Source organism: Condylura cristata, unplaced genomic scaffold (genome assembly GCF_000260355.1).
Source record: "Condylura cristata isolate star-nosed mole 26May11 unplaced genomic scaffold, ConCri1.0 scaffold00017, whole genome shotgun sequence".
Lineage (NCBI taxonomy): Eukaryota > Metazoa > Chordata > Mammalia > Eulipotyphla > Talpidae > Condylura > Condylura cristata.
In genome coordinates, this window is record NW_004567118.1 from 35,291,649 (window position 1) to 35,301,203 (window position 9,555).

Genomic DNA, 9,555 nt, shown 5'->3' on the forward strand with positions numbered 1-9,555 from the left:
TTAAGCAGGCACTCACTTTCCTGCAAGTATATGAAAGTGAGTACCTTCTTAAATGGCACCCTGGGAACCGCAGGTTCTAATGCGATGTTAGGCTTAATCTGGATTAATCAGCACAGGAGGACAGTGCCGATACTGGAAGGTGAAATTAGATTAACTGAGGCTGACTTAAGATCTGTCATTGCCTGAGTTAGAAACCATTCACTGAAAAATCCCAGTTCAAACTGAAGAAATGTTTTGTGGGAGTGGATTTTATGATTGTATTTTTCTTAGGATTGTTGAAGTTTGAGCAATGCCTTCATGCCTGTAGACATAGACCTAAAACATGAGGTTAAAGTTGTCAGTTTGGTGAGACAATACAGAGCACACATCTGAACTTCCATCTGAGTCACTATATTGGCTCCCCAAGTGTAGTCTAAATGAAAAACCCTATGATACTATAAAAAAAAAGCAATTACTTCCTGTCATTTGGATAATTTAAGCACACAAAGACACATCCACATGAACATTAGGACACCAAAATTTTGTATCTAATTGACAAATTAAGCTTACCTTCCTTTTGAAACTGTTTCAGTTATTCCAAACCATTTTCTGCATTTCACTGGTTTTGGTACTTGACCTCATGCATCCTTGCATTAGTACTTAATTCTTTCTTAGGTCTATCTTCAGCAAAAGGATTGTAAAGTTCTGTAAGTAAACGTGACTACTGTGGTACAGTGAGTGACTGGGTTTGTAGATTTCCCCTGTTGGGAAAATGTGTATTTTTTTTTTAATCAAAATAGCCACTTGAGAAAGATTCCAACCCATATACGCTAGTGATGAATGACCATTCTTTTTTCCAGATATTAGAATGCACCTACTTATAAAATTTTAATCAGCAGATCCTTTTAAGTTTGTTCACATTTAGCAAACATGTGAAAACTTACTCTGTGTCAAACACTGTTGTTATTAGCAGAATTAGTATAACCGAATAATGTTTGTATGCAAGGTAATAAACTCTACACGTTAAGGCTGGCACTTGGTGGATGGGGTTAATATTATTTTATGGAAGCTTTGTTGTGTCACTCACCCTATTTAAAAACAAGAAAACAGATAGGGGAACCCTCTCTGGTGGCACAATGGGTAAGGACACAGCACTGCAAGCAAGCTGCAACCCCACCCAAGGGTGATCCACATGGCGAGGCAGACCTCTCCTGACCCACCTGCTGTACTCCTCAGCAGTGTACTTTGTCAGTCTGCCTCTTCTGCTGCCCACTCTGTCTCTGATGAATCCTCTCGCTGCCCCTGTATCTCTGACTTATACCCCACTTATGTATGCATAAATACATACATCTTTAAAAAAAACAGGTAGGTGTTCTATCTCCTCACTAAGAATGCCTCTAGTGCAGTTCATAGTCCCATCCCTCTTCTCCAGTTGTGTAGCCCTCCACTGGTACACTGGTGATGTGAAAGTATTATCCAAGGCTACACCTGAATAAAGAGAGGAGTGGAGAGTTGTTTTCATCTGGTTTGTGCTGTCCTCCAGGGACAGACCCTTACTGCAACTTGAACTCGAAGCAACTCAGAACATTTGACTAAACTGGATGAGTCACTGCCACACCTGTAACTCAGGAGTGAGCAGACCATGAAACATGCCCCAGGGCTAATGGGGATAGACCTCCAGCCATATACAAAATGGAGGCAAGGCTCTCAATTGAAAATGCTCCCTCCACACATGGTAACCAACTGTATGACACATGACATTTTCATGTGGTAAATGTCTACTGAGTGAGTTAATGAGATCTAATATTATTAACACTGAGTATTGTTAAATATTACTCTGAAATTGCTTATCACCCTCAGAGGGCAAGAATATCCTCCTTCAAAATATGTCCAAATATACTAAGGTGGGATGGATTGCATACCAAGAAAATTAAAGGGAACAGGACAAGAGACTTGGAAACATTGAGAACCTAGATTTTGTATTGTTTTGTTATTTATTTATTTATACAAGAACTGGGGTACAGGCCAGAGGGGTGGGGAATAAGAGGATTCACCAGAGACAGAGTGGGGAGCAGAACAGGCAGACTGATAAAGTACACTGCTGAGGGGAGCAGCAGGTGGAACAGGAGAGGTCTGCTGAGCCATGTGGGTCACCTCCCTGGCCAGGGATTGAACTTACACTACCAGTAGCTTGATAGTGCTGAGACTTTAACCCCTACACCACCAAATATACTTGGTATTATGTTTTCCCCAATATCTCATCCCCCCAAACTAGGAAACATGGATCTAAATGCCTTGTGCACTGCAAAATGGGGGTGAGTCGCTCAGCTTCTACTGTGATTGCCTATGCAATGAAGGAATATGGCTGGAATCTAGACCGTGCCTATGACTACGTGAAAGAGAGACGCACAGTGACCAAGCCCAACCCTAGCTTCATGAGACAACTGGAAGAATACCAGGGGATCTTGCTGGCAAGGTGAGTCTTTAAATGACTTTTTCAGATTTTTCCCTCCTTTATACTGCCTAAGGCAAGGTGGGAGTCTCTGTATCTAGTTTATCTAGTTGTCAGTCTAAATTGAAATTTCTGTCAATGCAGTTAATATATATATATATATCAACTTATATATATATATTTATATATATATATAAGCATTAGGATTACAGTGGATTAAGTATTTAATCTAAACCACATTGTGAAATACTTTATTTTGACTCTCAACTAGATGCAATCAGGTTTTTTTTTTAAAGGTTTATTTATATAAGGACTGGTTATAGGCCAGAGGTATGGAAGATGTATATAAGAGGATAAACAAGAGACAGAGTGGAGAGCAGAGGAGACAGATTGACTGAAATACACTGCTGAGGGGAGCAGCAGGTGGGACAGGAGAGGTCTGCTGCTCTTTAACCTGTCATGCCACCAGAGAGGGCCTGCAATCAGATTTTAATAAACACTCTTTAGCACCTCCTAAAAAAATGCAGCTGCTTTATCAAAATGGATGGTGACTCTTCCCAAGATAATGCTAGTCTTAACTGAAATTCTTAGAAATTTTTTAAACCATTCTTTCAAAAATAAAATAAATAAAAAGATAAGTACCTGCTGCTGCTTTAAGCTTTTTTTTTTTTTTTTTTTTTGACTCATTACTTAGTTTCACTAAACCCCTGTTAGTAATTTTGGTCATGTAGTAAATCAGGTTACTTAGGGCATCTGTAACCCAGATGTAGAAAAGTGCCTACCAGATATAGGGGTCTTGTAGAAAGCTACAAAGGGTCAAGTCATTTTCAAAATGAAAAATCATATATAAATTCAACACCCACAGGTAGCAGTTAATATTGTGATACCTAATTCTATAGGCTTTATTCATATTATATATATTAATGGATATTTTCTCACAAAAATTGTTCTGGCAGCCTACCTCTTCACCCAGTGCTAGATCTTTTGAAAATTGTAACATTTACTGGGCAATTACGTTGTACTTAATCATCACTGTTTCCTTTTTGCTCCCATCTTTATTGCGATACAATTGGCATGTAAGTTTAAAATGTACCTGTTGGTATTAGCTAATACCTGTACCCCTTCACATAATTGCTGTTTTGTTTTTATGGCAAGAATACTTAAGATCTCTCAGCAATATTCAAGTGTGTGTTCATACTGTTCAAGCTAGTAATACATGTTACTAGCTATAATCACAATTGTTAGCTGCATCGTAATAGTATTAGGCTATTGGAAAAGTCATGGCATTTTTTCTATTTTCTTTCCAAAAATGCATCATGACTTTTACAACAACCCAATATTACCACATTAGATACCTGTAATAATTTAATTCTTACGTTATTAATCTTTTAATTGGAAGTTTGACCAACATGTCCTCAATCCCTCCATCTTCTACCTTCTGATAATAGTCTACGGCCATACCACCCTGAACGCGCCCGATCTCGTCTGATAACCACACACTCTGTTTCTCTGAGTTTAGCTTTTTTTAGATGCCATATAGACGTTGTCTTTCTCTGTCTACCCAGTCCCAAGTCTTGAACATCTTTTTGCATTAGTAAGAACCAGCTGTTTTCACCAATAATTTGGTTATTGGTTATAAAATGAGTAATTTCACTATAGTAATTATTACCCTGGCGGTAATAATGTCACCTTCATGTGCTTAGGAAAAAGTTTCCTGAGATGTCACATAGGGTGACATCTGCAGTTCTGTAGGGTACTGGAGTTTGCTTTCTATTTTCATGTAGGCATGTTCTAGGTGATGTCAGAGTGAAGGCACAGCTCCTAGAAGCAGTTGGAACTGATGCCAGAGTTTGACTCCAGTGAGTCTCATGACTAGGTTTTGACTTTTAAATCTGGGCTGTGTTTCCCCTGAACAAAATGGGAAATAGCCTCCCAGCCTGTCTACACAAAGGGACTACACTCCCACCCCTGAGGTATTGTGAAAATGTGGCCACAGCATAGCTTATGGTTTTCACTAAAAAACCCCTCCCATTTACTCAGTACTTGGCATAATTTCATCTCAGCCATTCTTTCAGGCGGCTGGGAGGATTCTCAGGTCTCCTCCACTTAATAAATATTATGAAGTCTTTGTGACCAGATTTTGATGACATTTTTAGATCAGAAGAAGGTAGGTCACAGCAATTTTTTTTTTTTTTGGCACGTAAAAGAAGTATCCAAGGATTGGAGGAAACATAAATATTGTATATTCCCAAACACACACATGACGGATGTTAGGCAATGTCCTCACGTGACCCACTGAGAGGAAGGACACTGTGTGTCCTGCCAATTTCACTATTTATTCTGGAATCCCCTGCTACTGCAAGCTGTTGGGTTGGGTTTTTAAGCATATGTGGTTTTTCTTAGATGTTAAAGGAATTTCAGAAGAATCTTAGATGAGGATAAGGGCAGCATAAACCGCAAATCACCCTGCTACATCCCTTCCTTTTTGGATCCAACCTGCTTTCCTAGGTTTGTTTTGTAGAGGAAGGGACAAGCCCTATGAGAAAAACCAATGAATCTAAGTTAGTAGATACTGTTTCCATTCCTAGTTCACCCCATCTATACAATGAAAACCAAGACTTACATCATGTGGTTATTGTATGTAAAGATGTATGTAAATATACATGTATACATGATATATTGTTAAGGGTTATTTAGTTGTGATCTCATCACCTTTACTGCTACCCAGAAACACACACATAATGCATGTGCCATTATCTCCTCCTCCCAATTCCAACCGCTACCTCCCGCCACCCACAGACACACTAACTTCATTAGACACTGGAATGGGAAGTGGTTCTGGAATTTCCTGATGTTCTGGAATTGTGATGTTTCTGGGTTTTAAGAACTAGAATCTAGCTTTACTTAGGCTGCATTCCACTACAGTAATAGGATCAATCAGGTTCTCAACAAGAAACTGTATACCCAGATTAGAATTGTTCAAGGAGGGCGTTACAAAGGGACTACTTGCAAAAGTGTGGGATTAAAATGTGATAAAGGGAGCCCTCCCTGGTGGCACAGCAGATTAAAGCACAGTACTGAGAAGCTAAAACCACTTCCACATGAGTTCGATTCCCGCCTGCCCCGGAGGTGACCACATGACTTGGCAGACCTCTCCTGACCCGCCCGCTGCTCCCCTCAACAGTGTACTTCATTGATCTGCCTGTTCTGCTTCCCACTCTGTCTCTGGTGAAGCCTCTCACCGCCCCTGAGCCTCTGGCCTGTACCCCAGTTCTGTATGCACAAATAAATAAATCTTTTTTAAAAAAATGTAATAAAGGGATGTGTATCAGCAGAGCTGTTGAGTAATAACTTCTGGGTCCAGAAAGGGAGGGAGCCATTACTAGAACATGGATGGAACTAGAGAGAAAGGCACCTTGTTAAGATAAGCAGTAACCTTCAGTCAAGGGCCAGAACCAACCTAAATTGGCAGTGATAGGCAAGCTAGTAGAATACATGGCCTGCCTCTCACTCTCCTCCCTCTAGTCTGCTGCTCCCCACTAGCCAAACTCTGTGGAAATCAGAAGACAAGGGGTCTGCTGATGTGGTCTATAGATCAGCGTCCAGGGTAAAGAGCAGGAAAGCTGCATAGTGGCTCTTCAAGGACAAATAGAACATTTCTGGCTCAACAACCAGCTGCAGGTCATTTTAAAAGCTGACTCTTTATTCTCATGTAATTAGAAGCACAGAAGTAGACTCTGTAATGAGCCAGTGATGTATCAGGGACTGTGGTGTTCTTCATCTTTCTGTTCTACCTTCCTTAATTAATGGCTTGGTCCTTAAACTTGTCTCCTCATGATTGCCAAATTTCTGTCCCATTTCTTAGGCATCTACAAATGAATTTCCTCAGCCTCTAGCTGAATGAATTGGTATTTTAATTAGTTTAATTAATTTAATTAAAGACCTTTCCCAGCCACTCTCCCAGTAGATTCCCACACCAAAACTCATTGACTAAAACTGGATCATATGCCTAAAACTAACAACCACTGACCTGGAGAAAGGAATTTCCTGGACTGGCTAAAATTCACACTAACCCTCTAGTGGTAAGGAAGTGCCACACTCCCTGAACTTGTGGTACAGTGAACATGCAAACCAACTCAGGCTTCTGCCAGTAAGTAAAAACAGTGGGAGTGTCTGCTGGGTATGCATCCATTAGGGTCTGTACTCTATGATGTGTGGTCAAGAAACTTTGTTTACAGGCTTCCTGCCAAGCTAACTGCCAGGTGAATTGGACCCAGCAGACTCTTACCTAGAGTGCTGCTGTAGGATTTGCCTCCTTAGAAGAACAATGAAAGAGAAGCTCCAGACTCGCTCTGTCAAGTCTTACAGCTTAACTAAACAGGAAAGGAAAGTACTTTTTTTTTGAAAATCCCATTCATTCTGTTTGCAGAGAAATTCCATTTCCTGTCCAGGGGTATGATTGTTAGAACCCTCCCAGGAAGCATGTGGTGGTTTTTCCCAAAGAAAGCCCTAATGTAAGCATTCTCTAGCTTCGTTTAACTTAAGGAAGCAGCCCTCTTATTTAGAGTACTATGGTACTGTGAAGAAAAGTTTACCAAAGTGATGCAGGATCTTGGAGGGATTTATGAATTGTTTACATGCTCATAATCAGAATGTGAGAGTGTAACAGCCCCTCTGAAATACAGGGGAATTTTTACATCTTCTATCATGCCTTACAGAGCCTGGAGAAGGTTCATATTTAATCTCATCCTTTAGACCTAAAAAGAACGATATCATAAAGCCACTGATACTGTCAATACCACTTTTTTTTTTCTGCTTTTATAGCTAGAAGATGGGAGCAAGGGAGGAGGAGAGGTGTATGTTTGTTCAAACCCTCTATTAAAACTGCCAGAAGCCCTGTTTGTTATTCTGCACTCTGCTCATGCAGGTATCTGGCAGATTTATATTCCATTAGACAAGTTCAGATTTCAGGCATTTGCAAGCTGAACCATGTGTCTGTGATATTAGGTTTCAGTGTATAGGGAGCAAGGAAGAAAACTGGGTGGTGGCCAAGAAGAGTTCATGCCACACGTCCTCATAGATGTCAGTTTTGATTCTTTGAATGCCCCTGTCACCAGGACCAGGGTTGTCTTTTACCCTGATTTTGTGGTTGGAGACATTAAAATCTAGTTAGCTTGGACACAATGGTTAGCCAGCAGGAGAAAGACTGAGTGAAAGAACATGGGTCCCTAGTTAGGTGACATGAATCAAAATTGAGATTTAAAGGGTTTTCTTAATAGTTTGCCAGTGAACTAATTCTAAAACATTTAGGACTTTACAGAGCACACAGAAAACACTCAGTTGATGCTTTTTCTCATCCCTCTCCTCCTTTCTATCGGTGACCTAATACCCTAGCTAATCATAAGTAATCTGATTTTACTATAACGGATACTTCATTCTTAGCAATATTATCCTCTGTGTAACTTTCCCAAATATAGTTGGTTATATTTTTTTATTTTTAAAAAAGTTAAAGATTCATTTTTATGTATGCATACAAGAGCTGGGGTGCAGGTCAGAGGTACAGGGGGAGAGAGTATTCACCAGAGACAGAGTAAGGAGCAGAACAGGCAGATCTACTTAAATACACTGCTGAGAGGATCAGTGGGCAAGACAGAAGTCTTCTGTGCCATGTTGGTTAACTCCCTGGCCAGGGATCAAACTCATGACACAGTGGCTAGTGATAGTTTGATAGCACTGAGACTTAAACCCCTGTGCCTCCACGGAAGCCCTGATAGTTGGTGCTTTACCAAACATGTAACAATAGGAAAGAAAGAGAAAAAAGGAGGGAAGGAGGAAGCAAAAGACTAGGATATCATACCCATCTTGTCATTTAGATTTTCTTCTTGTTTTATTTACTAAATGAAAGGCCAAATTCTTACAGAATGGCCTGATCATCTCATGTGTATCTGTGTGTTTATGTGAAGCCAAATTCAAAGTCAGAGGCGGCTAAAGCAAGGGAAGAACAAGTTGCTTTCTGGCAACTTGTTTACTAACTACCACTGTGAATGGTGTGGTGGGGTAGGTGGAGAGAGATGCTAAATGTGAATATTAATATTCTAAAATAATAGAAGTGATTTGATGTCTTAGTATTCCTGCCAGTCATAGGGCATTTGAACAAACTAGCTTGGGAAAAGCTTCATTGTAAAACAGTTTAGAATCACCGTGTAAAATTGATGCACAGACTCCATATGGCCCACCTTTTCCATTCCTATATAAAACATCTTTGAGAAACCAAATCCACCAGGCACAAGAATTTCCAAGGCATTATTGTTTGCAGTAGCCAAATCTTTTTATCAACAAAACGGATACATCACTTGTGACATATTCTTTACCCTCTATGAATTATAGTTACATGTATCCTTGAATTTTAACATGTTATGCAAAAAGAGCCATTGTAGAAGAATACATAATGATGTCATGCCTATAAACTTAAAAGTATGCAATACTAAGCAGTATACTGTTGAAAACAAAACAAATGATGACACTATAAATAAAAGAAAGGTAATTAAAAATGCAAAATTCAGGACAGTGACTATCCCTGGGAGAATGAGGGGTAGGAAAGAGGGGATCAGGAAGGGACCCAAATAGTAGCCATACTTCTGTATCAGAGAGCTGCCTACTACTCTCCCTGCAGGTCCTCTGGCCAAAAATGGAAAAGGAATAGTACAGATCTGTCTTTGGATTAGGATTTTTCTTTCTCCTTTACAAATAGGCATTAGTTTAGTTAGAGTTTTTTTCTCTTGATTATCTCTACACAGCAGAGATATAATGTCAGCCACTTCCTGTGAAACTGCATAAATTTTTGGTGGCTATTAGCATAACTTCAGTCTCTCATTCCCTTCTGATTAGTGATTTCAAGGCAGTTTTTTTTTTTTTTAAGATTTATTTATTTGTTTATAAAGAGCTGGGGTACAGGCCAGAGATCCAGGGACAGTGAGAGGCTTCACCAGAGACAGGGTGGGGAACAGAATAGGCAGATCGAGGAAGTGCACTGCTGAGGGGAGCAGCGGGCGGGTCAGGAGAGGTCTGCCACGCCATGTGGTCACCTCCGGGGCAGGCGGGAATCGAACTCATGCTGAAGTGGC

General features: G+C 40.1%; 1 protein-coding gene across 2 annotated transcripts in view; it reads left to right on the forward strand.

Moving 5' to 3' along the window:
- The window catches only part of SSH2 (slingshot protein phosphatase 2), a 225,926-nt gene that overhangs the window by 208,767 nt on the left and 7,604 nt on the right, over positions 1 to 9,555 (forward strand). For both annotated transcript variants that reach the window (XM_004684824.2, XM_012726477.1), the window contains one exon: positions 2,255 to 2,455. In XM_004684824.2, coding sequence (XP_004684881.1) covers positions 2,255 to 2,455 — 201 coding nt within the window. The remainder of the gene's footprint in view (positions 1 to 2,254; positions 2,456 to 9,555) is intronic.